This window comes from Emydura macquarii, unplaced genomic scaffold, assembly GCF_026122565.2.
Source record: "Emydura macquarii macquarii isolate MOO-44397 ecotype Brisbane River unplaced genomic scaffold, CSIRO-AGI_Emac_v2 contig_2362, whole genome shotgun sequence".
Classification (NCBI taxonomy): domain Eukaryota; kingdom Metazoa; phylum Chordata; order Testudines; family Chelidae; genus Emydura; species Emydura macquarii.
In genome coordinates, this window is record NW_027132499.1 from 3296166 (window position 1) to 3310560 (window position 14395).

Genomic DNA, 14395 nt, shown 5'->3' on the forward strand with positions numbered 1-14395 from the left:
TGCATCATCTTAGACCAGTGGTTTTCAACCTGTGGTCTGCAGACTTCTGGGGGGTCTGCAGACTATGTCTAAGAGGTCTACAAATGGTTGTCGTTACCATAGAACAGTGGTTTTCAACCTCTAGTCCACAGGCCCTTGAGGGTCCATAGACAATGTCTAAGATTTCCAAAGGGGTCTGCAACTCCATCTGAACTTTTTGGGGACCTGCAAATGAAAAAAGGTTGAAAACCACTGTCTTAGAAAGTTGTCTATTTGTGTTCACTGGGGTCTAATCTCTTGCCTTGAAGCATACCCAGGAAGTCAAATGTGCACATTCCACAGCAAAACAATTCTGAAATCAATTAAATAACATTTTATTTGCCAAAACAAAAGATCTTTCACCAATACCTCAAACTATTTACATGTAGCAGATATCTTACATACAATCAGACTGATGCTCCATACTTAACACTGATTTCCTTCATTTCAATCTGTCTGATACACTACTGATCCCAAGGTAGACATCTTTCCCCTAGACAGACTTTCTCTTTGGCTCCATTCTTTTCCCACTATCACTGAAGTCATCTCTCCGTCAGAAACACTTCTGAATCAGCACTATTACTTCTATACTCAACCCAAGCCTTTCAAGAGGCTTCTCTTAAAGATCAGCCAGCAGTGGAGTAACAGTCAAGCAGTGCAAAATGGGAAGAGTTTGTATATCAATGGGAGTTAGGTACTAAATGATGTGCTCTTGTTCATCAAGTAGCAAAGAAGAGAATCTAATTTCAAATAGAGAACATCCAAAAAGTATTGCGTAGCAGAGAATAGGCAGCTGCAGAGTTAAGTATTTAGGGTAGCAGAAGGATTTGTCATTTACAGGTTTTTAATGAAAGCGATCAGATATCCTGAAGTAAAAACCAACAGCTGCTATAAAGAATGGCAAAATGAAGGATGCAAAGGAAGGCAGTCGAGTACTGAACAGGCATAATGGCCTCATTTATGAATGAAGACCATAAAAATTAACTATGTATTAAAATTTAAAAAATCAATTCTTGAGGAAAAATATGGAGGGACGGCATAGACAGCAATTGAAAATCATTTAAACAAATAAAGGAAGCTGAACTCAATCATACAGGTACATCCAACTGCAAGGGAACCTTAACCCAAAGAATATAGTAAGTTTAAACAACAGAAGGGGATAGGTAGAAAATTAAGGAAGATAGATGGTTACTGGTGCCCACGGAGAAACTTTCAGGAGCTAGAGATAGACCTCTCTCAATGGAGGGCTTAGATAGACTTCCTACCATATGACCTTTCCACAGAGATTTCCCACACTAGTAAAACTGGAACAGACAAGGTGAGGAGGAAAACAAATAAATTGTATTTAGCAGCTGAACCAAGCTTTCCCAAGAGCAGGTTTCACTCAGATGCAACTTTTTGCAAGTCTTAGTATTATGCTTAGTACCAAGGTACTATGGTGAGGCGTACTCTATAAATATCAGACACTGAAAGTCTAACTGAAGACTAGAAGCTGTAGAAGAATAGAAAGGAATGTGTGCAGAGCCACTTAATCTTGATATCCACAACAAGTACGCTGCCTTCAATAAATCAGAAGTAGAAAGAAATAAAAAAGAAGCCCAGGGAGGGTCAGCAGTATGACTGTTAACCATTGTTCAGTTATTGAATGGGAACCACCTGAAATAAAGATTCCATGTTCCAGACTGATTACTCCATAATGATGAAATTACACTAAGATCTGTGGCATAAACAAAACAGGGTGCTATGTCACCCTCTGAGGTGCCAGGATAAACTATAGCAATAAAAGGTATGAAATATCCTAAAGAATGTTGAATAATTCCTACTGATTTTAATCCAAGTTAAAAACAAAAACAAACAAACAATAAGGTCAAGAGTTTCTTTAGAGATCTGGCAAAAGAAATGAAGACCATGATGATGCAGAAGATGTTAATCTTCTCCTTTCTGCTCTGATACTGGAAGCCAATTGACTGCTGCAGCAGAGGTATAGATAGAGACAACCTTGCCAGACAAACTTGGTTGCCTATAATTAAAAAAGAATGGCCAAAGTGGTAGATGTCTTTGGATTTTAATATAATATTTCACACAGTGTTACATGAAATTTCACTAAACACGAATCCAAATCTGCTTAGATGTAAACATGGGCATATGCACTCAAGACTGACTGAACGACTGTAAACAATGAGTTACAATATATGGGAAAGTATCAAGTTTGGAGGGGAGCAAGTTTTCTAGTGCCCAGTTAATAAAATACACAGACAGATGCAAACACTTGTGAGGCAGAGTAATAATACATGAAGGAACTTAAGTAGCAGACAGCAAATCAGACAGAAATTTGCAATGAGATATGGCAGCAAAGCAGACCAGGACAATTTTGGGCTGCATACACAGAGGCACAGTGGGAGAGGGCAATAATAATTCTCTGTCCACATGAATGTGATTACATCAGGAATTGTTTTGTTTTTTTTCATCTTGAACATTTCATTACTAGCAAGATATTGACAAATTGGAGAAAATTCATGGAAGATCAACAAAGACAGGGAACAAGAAACACTTACATAGAAAGAGTAAGTGAGTTAAATATTTATAGCTTGGCTAAAGAAGAAGTAAATATAGTAATTGGGTATGGGAAAAGCAGCACATGACAGAAGTCAATAAACAAGGAGGGAATGGATTTATTTATTACACTAGAAGAGGGCATGGCTACAAGTCACTGAATGGAATTAAGAAAAAGAAAGGTTTAGGCTGAATATCAGAAAACCTTGCTGACTCTTATCAATTAGCCTGTGGTTAAATTTTGCAAAGAAACTGGTGGAAACCTTGTGGCTTGGACTACTTAGAAGTAGAACAAACTAAACATTAGTAAATACTTACATAATAAGGAAAAATCCTGCATAGGTAAAGTTTAAGTAGTTGATCAGGAAAAACAAAGGATGATTGGAAAAACACCTCCACAGGAAAAAAAAAGTCCTTTTTTGAGTCACAAACACATAAGCCACACTGTGTGGAGGAACAAAGACCCTCCTGCACAAAAGACCAAAGATACTAGGCCTAATTTTGGTCCCATCAGCAGTGTAAATCAGCAGTAGTTCCACACATCAGATTGAAACAGACAATGGGAGAGAGACCGTAAATGAATGAAGATGGTTTCTGAAGCTATTGGTGCTCAGGAAAAAACTACAGCAGAATATCAGTTATGAACACCTTGGGAATGAAGGTTGTTCATAACTTTGAAATGTTCGTAACTCTGAACAAAACGTTATGGCTGTTCTTTCAAAAGTTTACAATTAAATATTAACTTAATACAGCTTTGAAACACTACTATGCAGAAGAAAAATGCTGCTTTCCCTCTATTTTTTTAGGAGTTTATGTTTAACACAGTACTGTACTGTATTTGCTTTTTTTTTTTCTTTTCTCTGCGGCTGCCTGAATGTGTACTTCTGGATCCAAATGAGGTATGTGGTTGACTGGTCAGTTCCTAACTCTGGTGTTCGTAACTCTGTGGTTCTACTGTATCAGGAGTTGTATTTCAGTGAATTCAGCCTGTGTATCAAAATTACCATAAAAAAACCTAGTAAGTAAATACAATAAATCTTGCAATAATAAGCAATACTAAAATCCCTTGTAAAAATATGCAACATTCTACAGTAATAGACAGTGCCACTGCAATAACTGCAATAACATTATCACAAGCTTCAATCACAAGCTTCAATCACAATAGAATATTAAAATTCTGTAAGGATTTAACTGCAAGGCCAACACAAATAGCAATTTAATTTGGATCAAAAAATCCATTGCTAACAAATAAGCACCCAGACTGAGACTGGAAAAAGCAACCAAGGGAATTAGAAACAGAAGTTCCATTATTCCAGAATAAGAATTTCCACACAGAGAATTATACTGGAAAAACTATAGCACAGTGGTTTTCAATCTTACCAGACTACTGTACCACTTTCAGAAGTCTGATTTGTCTTGCATGTCCCAAGTTTTACCTCATTTAAAAACTACTTGCTTACAATATCAGACATAAAAATACAGGTGTCATAGCACACTCTTACTGAAAAAATTTGTTACTTTCCATATAATTATAAAAAAAATCAATTGGAATATAAATATTGTACTTACATTTCAGTACATAGCATATAGAGCACTATAAAAAAGTTGTATGAAATTTTAGTTTGCACTGACTTCACTAATGCTTTATACGTAGGCTGTTGTAAAACTGGGCAAATATCTAGATAAGTTGATGTACTCCTGGAAGACCTCTGTGTACCTTCAGGGGTACATATACACCTGGTTGAGAACCACTGCTTTATCACATGCCACTCTGCAATAAATAACTAGTGTATGTGGTTGTCTCACTGTGATTGTTTCTGTAATTGTAAGCATTCGTAATTGCCTACCCTTTGCCAGTACACACAAAATTCAAATGTTGCTAATCAGTGTATTGCATCATTTTTATTAAAAGTAAATAGAAAATTAGAGCAGGATGGGGTGTATTATAACACAAAATTCCACATATTTTCTCTGTCTTCATGAGATTCTAATCTACCCATGACCTTTCTATTTACTGCATCTTCTGATTATTTACACCCAAAGCAAAATAATTTGAAAATTATACACGTACAGAGCATATGGAGTTGTAAACAGAGACCAACATTTTCAAACCTCATCACTAAGGATGCAATTTGGTCAATGAGGTCACTGATTCCATGACTTTCCAGGACCTCCATGATTTCTGGAGCAAGGCTGGAGCAGCTGCCAGCCCTGGGGGCCGCCGTCAAAAAGCTAATCAGCGGGCCTGCCCTGGGGACCACCGCCAAGCAGCCGATCGAGTGGCTTGCCCTAGAGCTGCCACAAAACAACTTACCTGCTGCCGGCCAGCTAGGGCGATCAACAGCTGATTGGTGGCGAGACCGCTGGAGAAGTGGGTTGAAGAAGCTGCAAGCCGCAGCAGCTTTGTTTTCTTGCACCTGAATGTAAAGTAACACTCAGAAAAAGAAAGTGAAGTTGAACCCAGATTCCAGAGGCTGGGGTGTCTGGGATTAGACAGGCACATAGGACGGATAGGCAAATATAGTGCCCATCTTCCAAAAAAGGAAGGAGGAGGATCTGGGGAACTACAGATCGGTCAGCCTCACCTCAGTACCCGGAAAAATCATGGAGCAGGTCCTCAAGGAATCCATTTTGAGGCACTTGGAAGAGAGGAAAGTGATCAGGAACAGTCAGCATGGATTCGCCAAGGACAAATCATGTCTGACCAACCTGATCGCCTTCTATGATGAGACGACCAACTCTCTGGATGTGGAAAAAATAGTGGACGTGATATATTTTGACTTTAGCAAACTTTTTAATACGGTCTCCCACAATATTCTGATCAGCAAATTAAAGAAGTATGGGTTGGATGAATGGACTTCTAAGATGGATAGAAAACTGACTAGATCATCAAGCTCAACAGGTAGTGATCAATGGCTCCATGTCTAGCTGGCAGCTGGTAACAAGCGGAGTGCCCCAGGGGTCAGTGCTGGGGCCAGTTTTGTTCAACATCTTCATTAATGATCTAGAGGATGCGGTGAATTGCATCCTCAGCAAGTGTGCAGATGACCCTAAGCTGGGGAGAGTGGTGGATACGCTGGAGGATAGGGATAGGATACCAACTGAGCTAGACAAATTGGAGGATTGGGCCAAAAGAAATCTGATGAGGTTCAACAAGGACAAGTGCAGACTCTTCCACTTAGGATGGAAGAATCCCATGCATAGCTACAGACTGGGAACCGACTGGCTTGGCAGCAGTTCTGCAGAAAAGGACCTAGGGGTTACAGTGGACAAGAAACTGGATATGAGTCAACAGCGTGCCCTTCTTACCAAGAAGGCTAATGGCATTTGAGCTGCATTAGTAGGAGCACTGCCAGCAGATTGAGGGAAGTGATTATTCCCCTCTATTCGGCACTGATGAGGCCTAATTTGGAGTACTGTGTTTTGGGCCCTACACTACACAAAGGATGTGGACAAATTGGAAAGAGTCCAGCGGAGGGCAACAACAATGATTAGGGGGCTAGAGCACAAGACTTATGAGGAGAGGCTGAGGGAACTAGCTTTGTTTAGTCTGCAGAAGAGAAGAAGGAGGAGGGATTTGATATCAGCCTTTAACTCCCTGAAAGGGGGTTCCAGGGAGGATGGAACTATGTTGTTTTCAGGGTAGTAGATGGCAGAACTAGGAGCAATGGTCTCAAGTTGCAGTGGGGGAGGTCTAGGTTGGATATTAGGAAAAACTTTTTCACTAGGAGGGCGGGGAAGCACTGGAATGGGTTTTTTTAAGGTGCGGCTTGACAAAGCCCTGGCTGGGATGATTTAGTTGGGATTGGTCCTGCTTTGAGCAGACAGTTAGACTAGATGACCTCCTGAGGTCCCTTCCAAACCCTAATCTTCTATGATTCTATGTAGAGTAGATAAGCAGACGTTTTGCTGTTTTAAAATCTTTTCTCTCGTGTTATGCTTTACTCTTGTTGTTAAGTAAAGAATAGTTTACTTTAGTTTAAGAAGGCTGTTATGGGCCACTGTATTCACCAATGATCAGCAGCTCCCAAGGGAGGAACCACAGGTGACAAACTCAGTCAGACCTGCTGGGTAAATGCAGTTGATTCACAGGATAGTTTAACCCAACATCCAGTTTAAGAGTAGGCGAATCACCAGATTTCAACCCAAACACAGGTAAGGGCACGAGGCACAACACGTGAGGGGATTCTCACTAAGAAATGGGATACCAGGCCTCATACCAGTACCAGTGAAGGGTTCTATTTCACTTGTAGAACAGGCAGTTGCCCCAGAGGACAAGGAGAAGCAGAGAAAAGGACAATAGGAACATATGCTGTGACCAACACAGCAGCTGGATCTCACCCAAACCAGTTCACCAGTTCTGCAGAAGCCGGAGTGGAGGATGCTAAACTGAAATTTGAGAAAGAAATGCTGCACTTGGAAGCCATTTGACTTCTTGAGTAGAAGCAAAGTAGCAGCATTGGCATGAGACAATGCCAGACCAACCAGATGTATCAAGAGTGTCAGTGACAGGATGATCTGGAATTCGAGAGGACGTGCTACAGATTTGGTAAGGAAGATGGATACCATACCACATTCTCAGGGCCGCAAGATTCAATTCAGAACTCATCTCAAAAGTATTTAAAAATACACCCATGTAATCCCCGTCCCTGTAGTGAGGTAACAATTTAGAAACTCTGATTATGAGCACCCAGGTAGATCATCTTCTGAATTAGTCACTATCTGACAACTCTAATCACAGGTCTATCTGTGATTATGTCTATACTACAGATTTATGCCGGTATAACTATGTTGGTCAGGGGTGTGAAGAGGTGTGATTCCTGACTAATGTAGCTGTGCCAGCCAAAGTACCTATTGTAGATGCAGCTATACCAACAAATCTGTGCTTTTACACATACAATTCGTTTTATTCATCAGGATGGTTTTACATTCCAGTATAAAGCATAGCTTTGCAGGTATAGTTGCGTCCACACTAGTAATGCTTTATCAGTATAGCATACCAATATTCCTAAATCAGTAAAGAATTCCCCTAGTGTAGACATGGCCTTGGAAAAGAAATCACACTGTATGCAGTTAGAAGAATAATTTAAAAAAAAAAAGAAGAAAGAAGGTTACATTGGTATATAAGCACATAATCACATTAATTTATTTCAAGACTCCTAACAAAATTTTTATACGTGGAAAAATAAACTTCCACCTCAATGCCTAACAGGAAACTGCAGAACAATCAGTTCAATTTGCCAGCTTGACAAATTACTTTATGAACAGAAATGAGCACTGGACTTGAGCCTGTAAACACTTACACACGTAAGCAGCTTTACTCACATAAGCAACATTTGTAGGATTGGGCCCTTGGTTTGCAAGTGCAGGAACCTGATGTAGAAGAAAAAGAATCATGGGCCCAATTCTCTTCTTACTTACACCAGTGTAAATCAGGAGTAATTTTTATGTAGTTACATTGGCATAAAGCCAGTTTGAGAGGAAATCAACCCCATAACTGCAGATGCAGTCCTTCTAAATGTGGCTCTCCTATGTGCAGCCATAATCCTTTCAATATGTACATAATGAAACAAAATGGTATTCTTGATTGCTGTATTCCTAGAGACTCTGCTCATCGCACCCCACTCTAAACATGTTTTGGGTAATGCTGGACAAGTAATTAAAAGGGTTCTAATGATGTCTCCTGGAAGGATTTTCCAACTGTTCTTTGGTCATCAGACAAATGCGTCCAGATGTTGGCTATTTTCCAGATCATTCTCTTTGTCTGCACATTAAAAGGCCAAAAAGCATCATTTCATTAACATACAAAATTACGACTATTGCATTTTAGCTACTGAGGATAAACATTCAACCACAGCAGATGTTTAGAAGACTAATGTGGAGCAAAAAAAAAAAAATCTACACACACAGTCTGTCCTCTCCTCCAACATAAACTATGCACTCCATTGTGAAAAATCCCAGTTGAGTCTTTATGGTTTGGAGCTCCTGGATGATAATGAACACTTGACATTGAAAAAGCTATTATCTACTATTATAAGACTAATACGTTTGTCATTGACTTGAAAGACAACATATGTAGTAAGTTCAGAAGATATATCATATATACATATATAGATATACATATATCCATCCTTCAGGACATGTTATGCTAGCTGTTGTATATTTTATGCTAATTCAATAGATTTTTTCCATCCTTCCATATCATCAATGTCAGTCTCAGGTGCAGAAATGGAAGGATCAAACAAAAGAGACACCCTGCCCTAAAAATCATAAATGGATCAATTATGTATAGGTGTTTGAAAGCTCCAGCTTCTGTTCTTTGGATTTTATTTTAGCCAGCTAACCCACACAGTAAGTGATGAACAAATATGTATGTGGTTAGAGACATAATTACATTAGATTCCAGAAACTGTAAAAAGTAGGTCTCTGTAGGCAAAGACAGAAGGGTCCTAAAAATAACCAACCATATACCAGCCGAGCATTCATTATTAAGAATCAAATCTTCTCCTTTGCTTTAGGAAAGAATGTGGTGTTCTGCACTATAAAAATGCTTTTTAAAAAACAACAACAAAAAAAACCCAACACAATATATTCAGCAGTACCTCGAAAATTAAAATTCAGTTATTCCGGCTCCCTGGGGGTTGTACTACACAGTGAAGTCTGCACCACTTTTAGACTACTTTACTAAATCTTGCTGCATATGTAAAATAAAAAAGAGACTTTAAACAAACGTTACTACTGCATATTAGAGCAGTGACTGATCGTTCCACTATAAGTAATGAACTGGTAGTTTCCCATAAAAAATGCTATTTATTGTATTCATTTAATTAGGCAGATTCTGCAGGTGCTGTGCACATGATAAATCATGTTAAAAAGGTAGAGTGGGGAGGGGAGATGACACATGCTAAGATTTTATCCAGTAGCCCAAGGGCAAAGAGAAGATAATCTAAAAGGAAAGAACTGCTGAAGAAAGGGAAACAAAATTATTAAAAATGCATTGTGTTGAAGGGTAAAAAATGCTTTGCACAGTGATATGACTAGAGCAACAAGGGAATCAGACAAATGGGGATGGATTTCCATAGATGGTTATAGGGAACAGAGATATTTCTGTCCCCAGACCAGTTCAGATGACACCTCAAGATGGAAATATAGAACAACTTAGTCCAAATTCAATTGCATTAAAGGAACTTGCAGGAAAGACAGGCACTAAAGGCCTGAGAGCAGGCCTTGATACATTTCACAACTGTTGTTGCTCCTTGATCAGTTGCAAAGCAAGTTCAATTTTCAATTTTCCAGAAATTACAACTCAACTGTTAAAATTTCCTCACTAAATCTGGGAAATCTTAGATGAAGCCTTTCAAAATCAGTTGCTTAAAATTCTGCTAGTAGTTTATGCATAAAAAATAGGTGCCTAGATTTTTCAAAAATGATGAGAACTCAGTAGTTCCAATTCAAGTAATGGGAGTGGCTGAGTGCTCACCACTTTTGAAAAATCTAGCTACTTCTTTAGGTGCCTAAGAAATGATACAGAGGTCTAATTTAAGGCATCTGCTTTTGAAAGCTTGACCTGGTCTTTTAAAATGTTCCATGCTGATTTACTTGACATTTAAAAGGATGCTTATAATTTATTTCTTCAGCTTTTGTATGCAGTATTTAGGTGAAAGATATTTTCTTCCTTTAAACTATTAAAATTAACTTCATATCAAAAGTTTCAAACCAAAATTAAAGATCAGACTCTGAACTCACTTACTCCATGTTTACACCAATATAACTGTGTTTCTCATCCTCGCTTAGAGTATTAATAGAGCTATGTACATAACTAGAAGAGAATATCCTAAGTCTCTGACAACTCATTTCTCTCCCAAAAAAAGAATTAAATTACTCGAGATGTTCTTAACTACTTGAAAGGCAGAACCACTATACTGGATCAAATCCCGGAAGCCACCTGCTACCCGTTTGCTTGCTTTTTAAACTTTACAGCTTTCTGTTTACCATACATACTCACCAAAGATAATATTAAAGTTGTGACAGAACACAAGACAATTAAAGGTTGAAGCAAGCCATCTGCCCTCTGATACCTAATTTATAATGGTGTGCATAAATAGAGTCATTAAGGTGCCCATTGTGCCTTGGAAGACATTCAGGTACATTTTAATCTTAACAATGAATATTCTAGTTTTCCCATTACCATTTTACTGTTCTTTTAATGCAATTTTTTTGGTGTACATTTCCTTCATTTTTAAGAAGGAATCATATTAGGATTTTAGTGTAAGAATTACTGAAAAGTACTATTTTAAAATGAAAACTACATCATAATTTGGAGGAAGGGAAAAAATGTTAGTCTTAATCCAGCTGGTCCAAGCACCTCACTAGGTCAGAGCATCTGCACACAAGATGCTACAGTTGAAGTCTGACATTTTTAAAAAAAAATCCGGAGAGTGATACAAAAAACTGGGCTATTCATCTATAACTGCACGGGAAAAGATTAATTTAATAATAGTTAAGAGCAGGTTTAATACCAAGCTTGGCAAGCTCAGGTCCAAGAACTCGGGATCCCTTATAATTAATTTCCCAGCATGATGTACAGCTCGCATTCTACAGCAATGTCAATGCTTCTTCATTGTATGAACCCCATGGATTTGGGGGATTAAACAAGTCCTAGAAGACTAATTAATTTCATTTTGTGGTACTAATAAAGACAGGAAATCAAGTATTATAGAAGTATTATTTTTAACGAGAGTACTCTCTTTCACAAAAATGCCTTTGGACACTAAGTTAAAGCACCAGTCTTGAAAACACTTATACAAGAGAAGTATAGTTAAAAATCAATGAGACTGCTCATGAGTATAAAGTTATTCATTTGCATAAGTATTTACAAGGTCAGGACCTAAAGACACATGTTGGTAAACTAGACTCTATTCACTCAGGAGCATCTTGTCCGCTAGAAGTTTGAAAAAAGACACTGTCTGTTTAAATTAAAAATATTAACAAATAAAAAGAAAAATATTTTTTTCTAAAACTTAAGACCAATAGAAATATTTCCATTTTAAAAAAAGCAATGAAAACAGCTGGTTTAGACAAATTAATATTCCCCTGAAGTATGGCACCCCAACCAACAATGCAGCACTTAGAAGCTGACAAAGCTGACAGTGAAACTGACTATAAACAAGTGATACTGACTTCACTGATAGCACTGTCCATGGTAAGAGAAAGGCAAAAAGTGAACCAAGTGCTAAATAATAACAGGTTAACAAGTCTCTAAATATTCTTTCTTTTCTTATATAATCAAAGGTACTATCGGCAACACAGGTATATAAATTTGTTTGCACAAGATTTTTAAACTGATGTCCATTTAAATTAAATGGAGACTCAGTGAATGTGGAAGGTTAAAAGTGGATTTTTTCAGATGGGAAGTAGAAAAATTAATGTATACAGTGAGCTAAACTGAAAGGACCTCTCGATCTCTTCCTCTCTCCCTCCTGGGGAAAGCATACACACCTAACCACACTTTCCCAGAATTCTTCCAAATGAAAAGTTTGGTTTCCTGCACTATGACACATGTCAATGCTTATCAAAACCAAAAACCATACCCATCTATTAATCTACAACAGTGGTGCAAAATAAGGCTCTGATCCTGCAGGCATTTATGTATGTGCTGAAATACATGAGTAGTTCCAAGAAGGAGTGAAAACGTCAAGGCCCAGTGTTACAGCACTAGTTGTTCAGCTGTAGTTGTTCAAGGAAGCACTGTAGAAGTGTATTTTATCTAATTATTACAGGAAACAACAAACCCTGCTGACATGAGATTAAGCCTATACACCAACTTTTCTGCTATGCAACGTATGCTATGCTCACAAACACACCCAAAAATGTCTCTCTCCAAACAGTTGCCCTAGCCCTTACTGCACTGGAGCCATGAGGCATGCCACTGCTTTCACCACAAATCAGATGTTTGAACTGGAGCCGGTACCTGGTACACCAAGGGTATGTTTACACTACAGCCTATATAGGCATAACTTATGTAGCTCAGGGGTGTGAATACCTGCCTCCCAGCACCCTAAGTTACACGGACATAAGTGCTGGTGTGCACAGCACTGGGTGGGCGGGAGAAGGACTCCTGTTTGCGGATGCGGGGATGGTTTTATTATGCTGTAGGTGTAGACGTGCCCCGAGGAGGCCAGGCCTCTCTCAGGCTCAGGACTGCAAACCCTTTTCATTCCCCACAGGCGGGTCTGACACGGCATCCCGCAATGGTTGTGAGGAGGGCCCAGGAGTGTGAAGCAATGGTCTGAGCTGCAGCAGCAGCCCTGGGGCCCGGCTGGAACGTGCCCCCCGAGGAGAACAGGGGAGGCCACTGCTCCTCCACCCTTGGCCACCGGCACTTGCGCCAGGGGCTAGTCAGTCAGAAGCGGCGGCGGCGGCGGCTGCACCCGCCCCCCTCCCGGCGCGGCAGCAGGAGGAAGGGGCTGAACCGGGCGCCGGCCCCGCACAGGGCAGCCGGCCGTGAGAGCAAAAAGCGGGCTGGGAGCAGCGGAGGCGCGGGCTACGCACCCAGCAGGAGACCGTCCATGTCAAAGATCAGGTGGGTGGCGGCAGGCCGCGGAGCCGGGTTGCAGGAGGAGGAGGGGGCGGCCATAGCGCGGCAGCGGGCGCATGTGGGACTGGGAGGGAGGGAGCCGCGGCCGGGCGGCGCAAGCGCTCTCCGTCGCCGGCGAAGGGGAGGAGGCAGCCCGGCCCGCAGCAGCAGCAGCAGCAGCGCCGCCCCCGCAATGCACGAAGCGGGAGCTGGTGCCGGCGTGGGCCGTGTGCGCTGGAGCGGGGCGGGCTCCGGGCTGCTCGCGCTCAGCCCTCGGCGCTCCCTGGAGGAGTCAACGCTGCGCAGGGGGCGGGCTGCATTGCTGCCCCCCAAGGGCTGGGCTAAGGGAGAGAGCCGCCGCGAGGGCGCCCGGGCAAACTCCGCTGGTAGCCGGTGTGTAGCCCCTGAGCCGCCGGCCCAGTACAGCGCCGGGGCAGCTCAGCTGTGTGGGTCCTGTGCTAGCCAGGCACAGCCCCCAGTATGTGGAGGGAGACCTGGCCCGATTCCAAAACTAAGCAGGCTAAGGGGACCCGTCTTTTTTATTAGTATGTGTCATGGGGGAGGGGGGCAAAATATTCGTTTTAGGGTCCCCAGGGGGCTAGCACCGGCTCTGTCTCTGCCGCTGTTGCTAAAAACGTTAGATTATTAGCTGTGAAAGGGTTTTGTAAACTCAGTTGTCGCTGTTTACTGGTTTATCGTGGGGCACTGTTGACGTCTTAGCCCCGGTCTTGCATACACGCCTGCAGAACTGTAATGAGTTTTGCAAAAGTAAAAAAACGTGCCTTAAGTGCGGCAGGATCGGAGCTGTAAATGGTCCAGACTGGTTCAGACCTACCTAGAGCTATTCTTGAGGAAAACTAAGGTGACCAGACATCCTGATGTTATCCGGAGCGTCCTGATGTTAGGGACTTTATCTTATATAGGCAACTATTAACTCCCCCCCCCCCCTCGCCCCCAACACCTCCTTGTTCCAATTATTCACATGATTTCTGGTCACCCTGCTTGATAAAACATAAAATGGAATCAAAGACATTGTGTAAACTAATTTGCTTACGTGGTAGTTTGTTATATGCTGGTTCGTTTACTGCAGGAAGTGCTGATTAGGGGTTGTCAGAAGTCCCAAGGGGTGGCAGAAAGAGACCAGAATCTTCTCATGATCAGGGGAGACTCCACACATAGACTCTAGAATTTCTTTTGATTGGGTAATTTTGATAGGACAAGGTTGTTGCTACCCCTTTGGGACATTTC

At 41.0% G+C, this 14395-nt stretch overlaps 2 protein-coding genes across 3 annotated transcripts in view; one reads left to right on the forward strand and one right to left on the reverse strand.

Moving 5' to 3' along the window:
* Nucleotides 1-13214, reverse strand: part of PUDP (pseudouridine 5'-phosphatase) — a 126305-nt gene extending 113091 nt beyond the window's left edge. For both annotated transcript variants that reach the window (XM_067561002.1, XM_067561001.1), the window contains exon 1: nt 13123-13214. In XM_067561002.1, coding sequence (XP_067417103.1) covers nt 13123-13207 — 85 coding nt within the window. In that variant the 5' untranslated portion in view covers nt 13208-13214. The remainder of the gene's footprint in view (nt 1-13122) is intronic.
* Nucleotides 13138-14395, forward strand: part of STS (steroid sulfatase) — a 158484-nt gene continuing 157226 nt past the window's right edge. Inside the window, exon 1 of the mRNA XM_067561000.1 lies at nt 13138-13153. The gene's annotated coding sequence lies outside the window, so the exon portion shown is untranslated. The remainder of the gene's footprint in view (nt 13154-14395) is intronic.